Source organism: Anthonomus grandis, chromosome 2 (assembly GCF_022605725.1).
Source record: "Anthonomus grandis grandis chromosome 2, icAntGran1.3, whole genome shotgun sequence".
Classification (NCBI taxonomy): Eukaryota; Metazoa; Arthropoda; class Insecta; order Coleoptera; family Curculionidae; genus Anthonomus; species Anthonomus grandis.
This window is the reverse complement of record NC_065547.1, coordinates 11,602,706-11,619,350: the sequence shown is the minus strand read 5'-3', so window position 1 is coordinate 11,619,350 and position 16,645 is coordinate 11,602,706. Positions and strand designations below refer to the sequence as shown.

Genomic DNA, 16,645 nt, shown 5'->3' with positions numbered 1-16,645 from the left:
AAAATCAGGCATCCTTCAACGCTTGCTTGTTTTTTTTTCTAAATCAACAAAGAGGTGGGAAGCTATTTCAAATCATGTAAAGAACTTAACTCTAAAAAAGGTATGTGAAACGAGATGGGAAAGCAGAATCAGCAGTTTGAAAGCAGTGCGATATCAATATGCGAAAATAAAAAATGCCCTGGAAGAAGCTTATCGAGTGTCAAATGATGCAGTAGTGAGCTCAGAAGCAAAATCGCTGGCCGAAAATCTTGAGAAATTTGAGTTTTTACTCTCATTTATAATTTGGTATGACATTTTATTTCATGTTAATCTTGTCAGCAAGTCTATGTAAGCAGAGCATGTAGACCTTTTAGAAGCCACAACCATGATACAAAAATGTTTATGTTTCCCAAAAGAATTTCGGACTGATGGGTTAGGAAAGGCTATCATTGTAGCTAAAGATATAGCTGAAGAAGCCAACATAAATACGGTGTTTGAAACAGTGCATTCTAGAAGAAAAAAACCCTGTTTTCGTATGAACATAAAGATGAGTCGCCAAACGACCCTGAAACATTATTTAAAATAAATGTTTTTTATCCCATGATAGACACTGCTATAAACTCAATAGAGTTACGGTTTACGCAACTTACTGTAATGAGCAAAACTTGGTCATTTACGTATAATCTAAAAAACACAGATAAAAATTTGAAAAAATCCTACCTTAATTTTAAAAAAAAAATTAAAACATGACCAACGCTGAGATATTTCGGGATTGGAACTTGCAAACGAAATCTTGTATTTAGGGAGATTTTTAGATGATGATAAGATTCATCCAAAAGCAGTTGTTCAGACCATAGCTTTGAATAGCTGGCAGGATACCTTCCCCAACGTTTGGACAGCTCTACGTATATTTATTACAATACCAGTAACAGTGGCCAAAGGTGAACGTAGCTTTAGTAAGCCTAATTGAAAGAAGTCGTCCATCTTCTCAAAGAGACCCTGATATAAATAAATCAAAGAAGAACAACACAAAGTCTTGGTCTCAAAAAAATTCTTTAATTTGTTAGAGTGGTGACACGTGTTTCGCTCCTAAGAGCATCATCAGACCTAAAAAATAATGTAAATAAAACCAAATAAAACTACAAAAAGACAAAAATATTATCCAATTTAATTCCCTTTCTCCTGGCCAACACAAGTTTGCTGCTTTTGAGTTAAGAGTTAAGAGTTCTTCTATAAATTATTTAATTTACCTCTCTCCAATGTTGCCTTTAAAAAAGAGTACAATATAATACAATCTATTGCAATCAACAATAACTTCCCTCTATCAAGTTTCAAAAAACTATATTTTAAGTTTTTTAATAAGTACAAGCTTTCGTACCACATTGTACATCAGGAAAGGGAACGTAATAATAAAAATTTTAGATGTTTAACTTACTTTGGAGGTATTTCCCAGGGGGTGGCGAAATTCTTTAAGCCTTTTAACATCTCAATCGCTTTTAAGTGAATTTATTTTCAATTTTATCTCATTTTTGTCCAAGCGTTAGCAATGAAAAAATTTAAGGTTAATAGAATTATCATTTATTGACAAGGATTTCTCTTTTCCAATATTGTGATAAATTTGGAGTGCATTTAAGATTTTTAAAAAATCGACTGGTCATTTTGTTCAATTTCAGTCTTTCATTATTACTAAAATTATCATATCATATTATCTTAATTCTTAAATGAGTCTCTTTAGTCAAGGGTTAGTAATACAGAAATTTCGAATTTTCCATCCAACTCGTTGTAAAAAATTAGATCTAGAGCCTTAAAATTTTATTTTTTCAAGATTCTTAGGTTTTATATTCTTCCGTTGCAGCAGAACATGGACATTAAAATAAATGATTTATTTAATTAGCTCTATGACAATAAATTAAAGGCGTTAATAATAATAGAGTTAATATTAATAAACTGATCATTAGTTATATATTAAGTATCCTAGGTTTGAACACCTGCAAGTTTTGATCTATTTATTGATGATTCTATGATTGATATTTAAAGATTTGATCTATTTATTTATTTTCAAATTGAAAGTTCAAATTCGCCTGGCATATATATCTGAAGAATTAAGAGTTTTTGTAGATGTATACAATAATAATTATACTAAAAATCGTACAGACTTTTTCCTGGTCAACAGGTACGACCCAAATGCTTCACTTAATTATTAACAGAGACTTGATAGAATTTAACAACTTTTCTCTAAATATTTCTTTAAATGTTTTACGACTATTATTTTTACAATTAACCATTTTTTGTCATTTTATGTAATATTCAACTTACACGCTTGGGCTGTGACTTAAATTAGAAAACATGTTTCGTAACGTGAATCAAAGTACCATCGATTGTTGATTTTATTTGCAATGGAACGCAACGGTTAGTAATTTTATTTTATACCATTTATCTTATAGGTATATTTGTAATACCTTTTTGCTGAATATCATTGACAAAAGATATGTTTTTTTTAAATTGGATAATTTAACAAATATTGTCATAAAAGTGCTTATTTTTTATATTTTCCCATAATTCTTAGTGCGACTAAAATATCATCGCTATTTTTAGAACTAATAGGATGAAATTTTTTTGAAAATCAAAATGAAGATGGTACTCGTTTTCAGCCAATTTTCTGTAAGAAAACATCGGAAATTTCGATATCATATCATAGATCGGTAAAAACCAATCTGGAAAAAAATTAATACAATAGAGGGATTTTAATATTTAGTTTGTTGGAGAATTTTCCTTCATTTTTTTTTAATAATGGTTTTACGATTTTCGTCAAAGGCTAGTAATGTTAAAATGTTGAGCTTTTTATTAAATTTATGGCAAGAAATTAGCAGAAAATTAGAACCATGTCAATAAGTTTACTTTCAATTTTGTCTGATTTTTGTCCAAGGGTTAGTGATAAAAAAATTTTAGTTTAATAAAATTATTATTTATTGACAAGAATTTCTCTTTCCGAATATAAATTTGGAGTGCATTTAAGGTTAAAAAAAATACCATTTATAATTTTATATTTTCCTATAATTTCTAGTACGATTAAAATATCATCGCTATTTTTCGAACTAATAGGATGAAATTTTTTTGAATATCAAAATAAACATGGTGCTTATTTTCAGCCAATTTTGTGCAAGGAATTTAAGAAAAAATCGGAAATTTCAATATCATATCATATATCAATGAAAACCAATCTGAAAAAATATTAATAGAATAGAGGTATTTCAATATTTAGTTTATTGGAGAATTTTCCTTTATTTTTTTTATTAATGGTTTCAGGATTCTCGTCAAAGGCTAGTAATGTTAAAATGTTGATCTTTTTATTGAATTTATGGCAAGAAATTAGCTGAAAATTAGTACCATGTCAATGAGTTTACTTTTAATTTTATCTGACTTTTGTCCAACGCTTAGTGATAAAAAATTTTTAGTTTAATAAAATTATTATTTATTTACAAGGATTTCTCTTTTCGAATATAAATTTGGAGTGCATTTAAGGTTAAAAAAAAATGGAGTGGCCATTTATAATTTTATATTTTCCTATAATTTCTAGTACGACTAAAATATCATCGCTATTTTTGGATCTAATAGGATGAATTTTTTTTGAAAATCAAAGTAAATATGATACTCATTTTCAGCTAATTTTATGCAATGAATTCAAGAAAAAAATCAAAAAACAATAATAAAAAAATTATTATAAACCTTACAAAACGATTTAAAAAAAAAATAAATAAAAATAATCCAAATATCAAATATCATTTTTTCAGAAATGATCTGTCAGGTCATTAGGGTTATAAGAAAGAAATGTTCCTGGAAAATCTTAATCTAAGATTTGTATTCATTGGGCATATTGTCAAAAGAACTAAAAGACGTGCCTAATCAATTTAATTTTATAAATATTTAACCACTTTTATGATTAAAACTAAATTAATATTTTTTTATAAATAATTCCTACATACCTTTCCATTCATAGCACTTCTGCCACTCAAGCAACTTCTGGACAAACTCATGACTTTCCTCAGAACTTCCAAATAACGTCCCTTATTACATTACATGACAAACATTGTCCTAAAGTACATCTCAATTAACCTAAAGCATATGATATGCCTCTAATATAAATTATCACAAAATGTAACAAACGTGTCGGATTGTTTCGAATTATTGTACGGTTTAAATATTATTGTTAAATGAGGTTAACAGGTGAGCGGGACTGATTAAACGGTCAATTTTCGGGACAACGATGACACACTACGCTCGAAATTTCCGTTTTAGGTAAAGGTTTATTGATCGATCTTTCACAGGAACCGATTAGTTTTCGGAAAAAATCAACCAGGAAAATGAGAAAAACCCTGGAAGAACGTTTGGATAAAATATGCGACCGCCACGCTGTGCAGATCCAGGAAGACTGTTTGCTGCATTAGACTCCTGGATAGCGCTATCGATCACGGGACAAGCTCGAATTCGCGCCAAGAAATCGGTGCATGCGCTGAATCCTGTTGGATGCGACACACGTTTCTGATGAACTTTAATGAGTTCTCGTGTTAATTATGTTTGAAGGCTTAAGGACGTAGATCGTAGATTATTCGGCTTACCTGTTTGGAGGTTATGGCATGTTTGAATGGTCGGGAAGCGAGAAAATTTGACTGTGGGGAGGTACAAAAGAGGTGGAAAACTTTTAGGGTTTTTGGGAAAAAAATCATTAATTGGATGAAGCTTATACGAAATTATAACTCAGGTCGTCTTGAGGTATTGGTGCAATATTGGAGCCATTAGAAGTGGGGTTTTTGGGATTTTTATGCAAATCATTCAATTCGACCCCAATATATTATCGCATAATTTCTAATTGTACATAAGGATTGCAGACAGTGGCTCAGAATTATTGGAGGCTGGGCATTCGTAGGTTAGGTTTTAATCTCTTAGGTTTTAGAGTCTCGCAGTCTGTATATTTAGAGAATTAAAAGAGAACCACGTAGGCGTTACCTAGACCTTCTTTTTAAAAAAATCCTTAATTTGGTGAAAGTGAAATTCTCACCCGTAGTTTACTGTTAAACGCCAAATTCAATTTCGTGAACACTGTAAGGTTAAATATAAGTAAATTGAATAAAATAAAAAATTTATAGAACCAAAAATGTTCACTAATCCGTTGATCTATTTTTTATTATGAAAATAACTGATCGACATGGTGCTCATTTTCGGTTAATTTTTTAGACAATAGACAACTCAAAATTTCAATATTAATAAACCTTGACCCAAAACCTAATTTTTTTATGAAAATTAAGATCCAACCCTTCGACTTATTTTTAGCTAATTTTTTGGAAAGATAAATAAATAAAAAACACAAATTGTCGATATCACTAATCCTTCACCCAAAATCATTTTTTTAAATGAAAATAAACTGATTGACATGACAGTAATTTTCAACTATTTTTTCGAAGGAAATTCAATAGAAAATTCAAATTGTCGATATCACAAACCTTGACTTAAAGCCAAAGAACTTTTTTTAAAATGGAAATAAACCCACTGACGTTGTATCTTCTTCAATTAATATCCTGCAACGAATTCAACTTCTGGAAAATTTAAAAATTCGATATCACTTGACGTAAAAGTAATGCATTTTAAAGAGAAAATTAATGAACTTTTTTTAACAAAATTATTTCTTATTATTATTCCTAAGTCCTTCCAATCAATTATTACAAGTTAACACAATAACCTAAAAATTTACAAAATATAATTGAATCGGTGAGTAGAAGAAGGGTCCAAGTGACCAAAATTGACATTTCAAAGTGAGATAGTCATCTTTATTAAACGACCTCCTTCCATCGAATGAGCTCAAAAACCCCGTCGAAACAGACTGTGCTCCACATGGACCGTTCTTTCACTCAGTGTGCAATATGTGTGCGACTGCGTCAGCTGTTTGTCGTTTTTAGATATTATTCATTTGTTATCGAACTGTTACAGGGTCTGAAAAACGAAGAAAATAATATTTAACTTTTGGAAATGAAAATGGAAAGCGGTGATAGTGAAAATGAAAGTGATAGAGGCGACGAGAGTAATCAACCGCAAGGCAGAAAAAGATCAAGGATTGTAGATAAATGGAACGCCACAAAACATAAACATATCTTACATCAGTAGTACATCGGGTAGCATTAAAGAAGCTAAGAAACCTGGCCTCCCTTGTGTGTAAGTACCATAGTTTATTATTTTTTTCTTTATTTCATAAAATACTTACTCGCTATAGAACTCTATTTAAATATCTCTCTCTAGACTTACCTCACTGTACTTAACATGTAAACGTTTCTTTTCAGATGTAAGCTGAAGTACACGGAGAAGTTTTCCGAAGAATTTAAAAACGATATTATTGCCAAGTTATATGCTGGTCAACCTAAGAATGAGCAAGATACATTCCTAATAGGTCTTATAGAAGTAAAACCTTGCAAATAACATCCGAAGGTAATGTTTTAAAAAAAAAGTAATACATTCTCCCCTTTCGCATTGAATAGTGAGAATGAAAGGGTCGTTATTTGTAAAAAAGCATTTATGAGTCTTTATGCGCTATCTCATCACTAAGTTCAACGATTAAGCCAATTACTCGCAACGGGAAAAGCTCCTTGTGACATGAGAGAAAAACATGATACAAGACGTCATGTATTACCTCTGAATATACTTATCAAGATTAAAGAAAACACAGACTCATTTCCCAAAAAACAAGCACATTTTCAAAAACTATTTTTTAATTAGATGAAACACTCACAACAAAAGCAATGCATTCCCTATTTCTTAAAAAGTATCCAGAATTAGGAAATAAGGTAAAATATGAATATTACTTAAAATATTTTAAAGAAAACTTTCAACTTCGCTTCGGACGACCCCAAGTTGATGTCTGTTCTATTTGTGAAGAACTAGACACTAAACTCAGAAATCCCAATCTAAATGATAATACTGAACGAGTGGCAGCCGCTGAGTTAATAGTTCACAAAAGGCGTGTAGAAAAATTTTATAATAAGTTGCAAGACGTTCAAAAATTATGTCAAAATAACCCCCAAGTGGCCGGTTTTACTCTTGACTACATGCAAAACCTACCACTTGCAAATATTCCAGTACAGAAAATTTTTTACTATAGGCAGTTATGGGTATACTTATTTGAGATCCATAATCTAACGGACTCCAGTGGATACTTTTATACCTATCACGAGGGCCAGGCTAAAAAGTCGCCAAATGAAGTGTGTACTTTTGTACATGATTATATACAAAACCACATACCTTCAGAGCATCAAGAATTGCATATTTTTTCAGACGGTTGTCCTGGGCAAAACCGAAATAATACTATGGTTCGATTTTTGCTGGCTCTTCAGGAAACTCGACGTTTTTAAAAAATTTGTCACTATTTCGTTATTCAAGGACACTCTTTCCTTCCTTGTGATCGCGATTTTGGTACATTAAAGAGGTTAGTCAAAAAGCACGACAGGGTTTATCTTCCAGAAGAATACGAAAGCATGATTTTAAATCACCAAGCCATTTGAGTTTAAAAGGATCTCGTACCACGATATTATTGACTACAAACTGGTGGCCACAGTATTATAAAAAAACCTGTAAGCCTATCGAAAAGAGAAATAACAATGTATTCAGTGTTTCAAAATATTGTGAATTTACGTTTGATGCTATAACTCCAGGTCATATAACAGTTTCTGACTTCACTGGCGGTGCATTTTCCTCCAGTTTTAAACTGGTTAGACCGAACGTAAGGCCAGAGCGTCCAAATGACAAAGCCTATTCCGAAGCAGTACCTATTAATGGCAAAAAAATCCAGGACTTAAAGAAAATTCTACAATACGTTAGTGGTGAAGATTTAGCATTCTATTACCATATTATTTCATGGAAAGTTACTACTTCTGAAACTATAAAATAAAATTTATTGAGTTCACCTTTATTGTACTAACTCTTTCATTATCCCTTATATTTCTTAGAATGCAAAGAAACAAAATAAAATAATAAATAAAAAATAAAAAGTTTCGAAAACATCTATTGAGTGGAAAAAGGGTCCAAAATCATTAAATATTTCTGGCAAAAAGACCAGTTTACATTGTCGTTGTAAATATTATTTTTCTATAAAACAATTTGGCGTTAATTAATAAACAAGTTACCTGTGAACACTATCACGAAATTCTCCTTCCTAATTGAAATAATTAATTTTTTTTATTTCCTGGAAAATGTGTATTTTCGCACTTAGACCCTTCTTCCACTCACCGATTCAATTGTAGTTAAATGTTACATTTTTCTAGAATTATAATTTGCAAATTCACTTTCCATATCGCTTTGAATATTGAGTAAAATATTTTTTTATTATGCCTTTGTCAAGAATACAAGTATCCTGATATGACCATAATAATTTAAACTTACTATAATTTTACCAATAAGTCATAATAATCTTTAGTAATATCTTTTGTAAAAGGTAAAAACACAAATTCTACAGCATCACAAATACATTTAATAAAATTACAAAGGTTACAATCTAGTCGGTCGACTAGATTGTTAAATGTATTATTAAATGTATTTATGATGCTGTAGATTTTGTGTTTTTACCTTTTATAAAAGTGTATGACCAGCATCTTTGGGATAATGGATGAATTTTTTGAGTTTAGTAATATCTCACTAAATACTTTTTACCAAATGGGAGTTTTAGTAATAATTTGTTCTACAGTATGGAGTCCAAACGAGATCATGATTTGAATGATGAAGTCTACGTGCAAGTATATTAAACATAAAGAATATTCTTTCTAAAATTGTTCTCTAAAGTATTTTTTGAAGTTCTAGAATGTTAAAATGAGATCGTGCTAATGTGTAGGTCATGGTCCACAATTTGGAAACGAATTTTATAACATAAAAACCTAAATTTATTCTGCATTTTCTCAAGTGTTTTAATATTGTTTTTGTATTTAGAGTTCCATATTATTCATACAAGTTGTAGCTTACCAAACTAATAGGAATAATTAAGTGTTATCATTGTATTTACATTTTTTAAAGTTTGTTCATTGTCTTTTTATAAAACCTAAGATTCTATTACAATCATTAAACCAGCTTATCAATGTCTAGATCAAATATACTTTTTGAATCACATAGGACTTCTAGACCTTTTATAAGAGAAACCCTTTTTAAAGAATCATTTCCTAATTTAAAGTTTAATAATGAAAATTTAAACTGAATTGATTCTCATTGCAAAATTCTTCTTCTTCTTTAGATCTTTTTTTAAGATCGTAAAGAATAGGCAGCAAACTGTAAAACATAACGTAATTTGATGTAAATAATGAAGAAAAGCGACTGAGATGTGAATCCTGTGGAACTCTTAGACTCCGAAAATGGGGAACAACTTTCAGAATGAAAACCTGAAAGTGGAAGAGATATTGATTTATTAAGTAGAAAGGACTCAAGAAATCTAAGGAGGTCACCACAGATTATCACCCCGGCCAGCCTCTATAGCATCGTATAGACTTTTCAGATATCTAGAGAGATCCCAGATGACTGAGACTGGTTGAATAGCAAAGCAGCAGGTAAACATAGTCAGCTAGATTTTTTTTGTAAAGTTAGCTGGTATTTTATGCGAACTTGCTGTTTTTTTTCATCAAAACTTTATAAAGCTTTTTGTACCTCATTTTCTGTAAAAGTTATTTTTGAAGGCGATCTATTCTCATTTAAGCAATGATTTTAAAATTATTAAAACTTTTCTATTTTTGGGGAATTTCATTTCCAATGTTGGTTAAATATGAATAGTGTTCATTATAAATGCAGCGTTTTTTAAATTCACTTGTATTTTTGTTAATTTTCAATTTTTTATTTATATTATTTTCGTTTATTTCTTTAATTTGATTGTGTCTCTCGAACAATACGAGGGAAAACTGTTATTTATATTTTTAGAGGTTCCCTATTTTGTGTCACTTTGTTTATTATATTGTTGAATAAATTAACATTATCATTTACATTGTTGCAGTTAAAAATAGAAAGCCAGTAAAATAAAAAGAGTTTTTATTAACGATTTGAAAGTTTACTTATTTAAAATTCCAAAATTATTTAATTTTGCTTTTCTCTTTTAAGTTAGAGTTTGGGCAGTTAAATAAGAATCCCAGGGATGGGTGGTTAACATTTTCTGATAACAGAAGGTGGTCAGACTGAATTAAATGGTAAATATAGAATTTATTACAAAACTTTATCTAGTAGTCTATTATTTGCAACCAACCTTATTAACTTTAAAAAAAGAACTTCCTTAAAAAAACACGTCAATTTAGATATATACGTTTAATTTTATATTTGACTGAGTTCTGTCAATTACCTCCTCAACTCCAGCTAACCTAATTTTGATATGGCAATTGGGAAATCTCATCGTGTGACACACCATTGTAAGCAGCAGTAAAATGTCTATTCAACAGTGCCAAAAAAAATTAAAACGGTTAATGTACCAGCGAATAGTAAGCAAAAATGTGTGGTAATAAAAGTCAAATGAATGCCTCATAATATCACATTATTTTAAATGGCAAACAATTTTTCATGGCTGCATTTAAATCTACTTTTTACAAAAGATCTTTTCTGTTTAATGCTATTGACTTATATAATAATATACCTAATGAGTTTAAACTTTTAAATGTAAATAAATTTAAACATAAATTTAGGGAATATCTATTTCAAAAACAACCGCAGGACGGCATGCCATCATGTACATTATACATACAGTCGTTTAGCCTTAGATTTTATATGAACCAACAAGATTCTTATTATTTTATACAATTTATTGTTTCATTATATTTGATTTTAAATGGGCTCCTGCATCTATAACCTTATATATTCTTTATTATATTCTGTATTACGTATTATTTTGTTGATCTCTTCTCGGCAAGTCTCTATAAACCTCATTATTGTTATGTTTAACCTATAAGTATTATATTTATAGTTTTATGGAATAAAATCTTAATTTTATTATTGTTAGTTTATGTAATTTAAAAAAAAAATCATATGCTATTTTTTCTTTTTGTGGTTAAGTTAGAGTATCCCTTAGGGCTAGACTTCGCCATTACTTAAAAATCTTGTATTTATAATGTATATTTATTAAAATAAAATTCTTTATTATTATTATTATTATTATTATTTTCTTACTTCACCAAAAAAAATAATGCAAATTGTAGCGATTTACCAGTAAAAAAATATGGTAATAAACATGAATAAACTTAATTGTGCTATTGAATGGCCCGCACGATGGCCAGACTTAACACCATTAGATTTTTTCCATTGGGGGTATTTAAAAAGCAAAGTTTATAAAACCTCTCCCGAAAATATTAATGATTTAAAGGATCGAATTACTTGCGAATGTTTATAGCGGAATGTTTATTGCCAATGCAAGTAAGAAATTTCAAAACAGACTTTATTATTATCTCGCGAATAACGGAGTACATTTTGAGCATTTACTGAAATTAATTGTTTATTTTTTAAACATCTTTTTACACTTTTCCTGTTTATAAGTCTATAAACTTACATTTTTATATACTGTTGGGTGATAGATTGTATGGCCTTTAAAATATCACACTAAAGGATAGCCATTTGACATACCAAAACATGACGTCAATAAAATAATCTAAATTTACATGTTTTTTTTAAAGATTTTTTTCTTTTTTAAAAAGGTGTTTTTGAGGGTGGTTCGTTTTGAAATAAAAGCACTGTATATGTTAAGAAATTGCATAAGACCTTAATGAGAAAAAATGTCCAATAGTTCACAGTATTTGGGTCGTACAATAAAAGGGTTTAAGTGTGCCTTAATTGCAAGCCAATCCACTGTTGAGTAGTTGAAGGCCGCACATGAGTGGTACTTCACTTTATGTAGATTTAAATGAAATTTTGATAAAAAGCAGGTATAATTAACATCTTCATTTTAGGGAAGATAAATGCAGCATAAATACATTTTAAATAGTCAGACGGACCCAAACGTCTTCGTCATCACTATTTAAGTGATCTAGTAGTAATGATTTATATTTGTTTTTTACTGTTACAAAAACACCACCACCATCATCCTTCTTTAAAAAGTAGTGACCGTATCACGTCGAAAAATGGAGTACCTTCGAATGCCAATATTCTCATTGTCTAATATAATTATGAATCTAACCATGAATTTATTATAAAACTGATATCATAAGAACTATTCTCAAAGGACAGTTTAAGGTCCTTCAATTTACTATGACAACCTTGAATATTTTATACGCTGACTAATAGTGTAGTAGCCATTTTTTGGTAGAAAGGTCATTTCAATTCACATATATTTATGTTTATGTAAGTTAGATTAATCACGGGTCTTTAAAGATTTCTTTATATAAAATTTTAATGGCCTCGAAGAGGGAAGATTTTTTATGTAAACTAAGCCATTGTATGTATAGGCAACTTTAATCTTTTTTTCTATTATTGCATCACGGACATATTTGAAAAGCTTGTGATTCCGCATCATCAAATCTTCAAACGTTCAGGTAAATGACTCCACCATGTGGACCACAGGATTCTACGGTAATTTTGCCGATTTGTGACTTTGCGTTTTTTAAATAACAAGATCTTTTCCCTTTTAGTGCTTCATCAACCAATAGGAGAGTTCTCTTTTTTCATTTACTGCATTGCACTACTTTATTTGTAAAAATTGATTTTAAATTTATATGCTTGAAAACAGATTCACAACATCGCAATAGCATATTAGTCAAGTTTTGGAATTTTATACCAGGAATAATTACATTATTTTTTTTCTTTTTGTCAGTGTCCTATTTCATTTTCTAGTGCCTTATTCTCTTGCTTTAAAGAACTTTTTGCTGTAGGTTTTCAACAAGTCTGTCAATGCTGCCACTACCTTTTTTTGGTCCTTAAAGTACTAGGAGATAAACTCCCTTTTTTTAATATCAGATATCTCTTTATTAATATTATTCATATTATTAATTGTGCTAAGCAGAGTTTTACTCTGGGATTTATTAGGCACATAAATCTTGGATTCAAGTTTTACGATAACTTTGATATCATATACATCCTTGGTATCTGTTCTTGCACTACAATTTGCTTTATATTGCACAAGCAGTGTTCACAGAAAAATAGTATTATACGAACTTGTATCATCAGTTTCCTTTAAGTTTTAAGAAATCGCATCACATCTATAGTGGCGCCTACATAAATGCAATTTTTCTTGCACTTAAAACACATACTTATATTTGGAGGTAAAAGTTTTTTGGTCTGTCTAAAAGAACCAATATTATACTCCGTTAAGAAAATAACAATATGCTGTTCCAATTATTCTATGGCCTCTAGAATCAACAATTATGCAAGGATCGCTACTTTTATATTTGTCTAATTCAAATTATCTTTAAAAAATGATAGAACTCTATTTGTTTTTTTACGTTAATCAATATGTCTTATTTAATTGGAAAACAAAGGAGATTTTTCGCATTGAAAAAGTATAATTAAAATATCCTTCTAATTTAGAAACTCTGAACAAAAATTGATATATTGTACCTATCAAGTCATTTTAACCAATTTTTTAAATTTTCTTAGCAGTTCAACGAACTTTTGAACAAGTAAACTTCTTTCAGACATATAACGTAAGTGGTCCGATAAAGCTATTATTTAGTTTTCCAGGTACTTATGTCATTTTTATTTTTTCTAAATAATTGAAGCTTTTTTTTGTCATTTCCCTCAGGGAATTGTGGTATTTTGGTCCAGGCAATCGAGGCCTTATTTCGGGCCGTCGAGATCTTTTTTAGTTTATTTCTGGTGTTTAAAGCATGTGCAAATAAGTAAATCGATAAACAATAGTTTGAGCAGCTAATTCAATTCTGCAATAAAAATCAAATATTGGTTCCGAATCAATCGGGTTTTTGTGAAAATCATTCATGGGAATTTGTTATTATACATATCTGTGATGATTTTCTTAAGGCTATAGATTCTGGTACTTTTGTACTTGTGGTATGTTTGGACTTTAAAAGAGCCTTTGAGACTATAGATAGGGATATATTGTTAAGAAAATTAGAATATACTAGTTTGAACCCGTCGAAATTCGACGCTAGAACACAGGCCAAAGCATGGTTAAAAAAAGTAATCTATCAAATTACCCGTATTCCAATTTAAAGAATTTCTTTGTAGACAACATTTGAAATAATATTGCCCTTGGGTACTATTTGTACTTTTAAATTGTCAAACGATCGGGCGCGAGACATAGCTACGTATAGCTGGCCATGGCTAAACACCGGTTCCGGTAAATAAATACCAACCCGTTCTAGGGTTTGTCCTTGAGCCTTGTTTATAGTCATGCAAAAAGCAAGACGAATGGGGAATGGGCGTTTTTTAAAACTAAATGGCAGTGAACTATCTGAAGGCGTAAGATCTATTCTAGGAATTAATACCCTTTGTCCTGTTTTAACTCCTGTGATAATTTTCAAATCTAAACAGTTTTCATACATATGTCTTATAATTAATCTGGTTCCATTTAATAAGCCTTGAGATACATTTAAATTTCTTAATAGCATCACAATGGCACCCACTTTTAGTGTCAAAATATGAGGAGGCAAACCGCTTAATTCCAAACTATTTAAAAACTCTACTGGAAATTGAAGAATTTCGTTTTCTGCTTCAGTGACTAAATGATTTACACTAACATACGTTTTTGCGATTACAGGTATTAAATCTAAAACTTTTGTATTAATGTGATTGCAATGTTCGTTTTTTGATGCAAGAATTGCGTATTTGGAGACTTGTATTACATCTTCAGCTTTTAGAAATCCAACGCCAAAAATTTCGGTCACGATGTCCTGTTTGCTTATTATACTTAAAGGTAATTCAATCAAAACTGAATTTTCAGTTTGCTCATTACTTAAAGCAGGATATTCACCATTGCCAATTTTAAGAAGAAAGTCACTAAAGTCTTGCTCTTTCGATTTAGCGCGCATGTTTTTATAAAATTTAAATATTTTAAATTTCGACCACAGTGGAAAAAATTTATTACAATGGTGAACAATTGTCTGTCTCGAAGAGTGAGGAACAACCGGCAAAACTTGTCGAAAGTCTCCCCCAAGCAAAATTATTTTACCTCCAAAGGAATGTTTATTACCCCTTATATCCTGAAGGAGACGATTTACACACAGTAATGCATGAGCACTGGCCATTGGCGCTTCGTCCCATATAATTAGTCGTGTTAATTTAATATCTTCTGCCATTTTACTGTTAATATTTAAAGATGATACCGAAGATTCGTGAAGTTTAAGAGGTAGTTTAAATCTGCTATGTACTGTGCGACCATTTGGTAAAAGCATGCAGCAATGCCAGTCCATGCTACTGATATTACGTCAAAACCCTCTTTGTGACACTGATACAAAAAAGTTTTTCCTGTACCCCCTGGACCATCTATAAAATAAGCATTGCTCCTGTTAATATTGTTTTTTTGTATAACTTATTTCATTAACAATTAAACGTTGCTCCTGATTTGCCTGCAAAATCATAGAATCACAATCATAATTTAAACTTAAGTTTTATTATTATTTATTAGTATTTTAATTTACCTATTTACAATAGGTAAATTAAATGTCGAAAGAGAAAAACTATGCAATGTTAATGATTTATTAATATCATTAAGAGTGAGTTTATAAGCAATATCCTGACTGTAAAGAAGCAAGTAGTCTTCGCTCAGAGAATCCCTAAAAGTATCCCACAATGAGACTGCATTAGAAGGTTGCTAAAATATGCAAATATAAGCAAAAAGTTGCCTCATTTGATGTGGCATTTGAAAAACGGATGCTTCTTGTAAACAACGATGTCATTCGGTATCGTCCTGAAGCAGCCCACGTTGCATCGCTGCCTCTTTAAAAGAAGCATAATGGACATTATCGTAAGTCCTTAAGTCGTCAAAACTTGTAGCACCTACGACATAAGGTAGAGAGAAAAAAGAGACGAAGGTGATATCGTTTAGATTGAATTGGAGAAACATTGTACATTCGACCAATAACTTTTAGCTTTTTTACACGTTTTTTCCAGGTATTCCAGACATAATGAACTGGTGTTTCCGGATAAATGTAAGAACTTCTGGTTGACGGATTTTTATTCAACTCAAACCACGCAGTTAACTCTGTATGTTGCATTTCTGCTCTAAATAATGCTTCAGTTGCATTGTCCTCGCGAAAGTATTTTTGTTGTTCTTGCGGTAAGTGTACGGGTAAGCGAATAACTGTGTGAGACTGTTCATGCATAGGGAAGCAAAAAATTCTGTAGGCGGCTTCAGTGGGACTAACATATCGTGTATTTAGAAATGTTGACACTTCATCATGGTGGAGTGTACCTTTCTCCGCCGCAGTAATCTGTATATTAGCACGATCATGTCCCTTATAAACATATTTATGTATATATTTTATACTGTGAACGCCTGCACAAAGTTCAACATTAATGTGGGCCTGAAAATACATCAATAAAAATGGATTGTAAGGAACAATGTATTGGTTGTCAATTTCCACATCTTTGCCATGAATATTTTTAGTGATAGTCCTGCCATTATTTCTTCTTTGATAAAGAGGATAACCATTAACGTTTTCTTTTGTTTGTTCTATAAATGGTTTTGGGAATTCTTTTGTACACTTACCCTCATCCATACAAACTG

At 30.5% G+C, this 16,645-nt stretch overlaps 1 protein-coding gene across 2 annotated transcripts in view; it reads right to left on the bottom strand.

Annotated features, from left to right (window-relative positions):
* Nucleotides 1-16,645, bottom strand: part of LOC126747184 (alpha-catulin) — a 281,545-nt gene that overhangs the window by 234,379 nt on the left and 30,521 nt on the right. Inside the window, exon 1 of one of the 2 annotated variants that reach the window (XM_050455711.1) lies at nt 3,963-4,389. The exons of the other annotated variant lie outside the window; for it this stretch is intronic. Coding sequence (XP_050311668.1) covers nt 3,963-4,013 — 51 coding nt within the window. The 5' untranslated portion in view covers nt 4,014-4,389. Of the gene's footprint in view, nt 1-3,962; nt 4,390-16,645 lie in introns of those variants that run through there. 2 annotated transcript variants of the gene reach the window in all.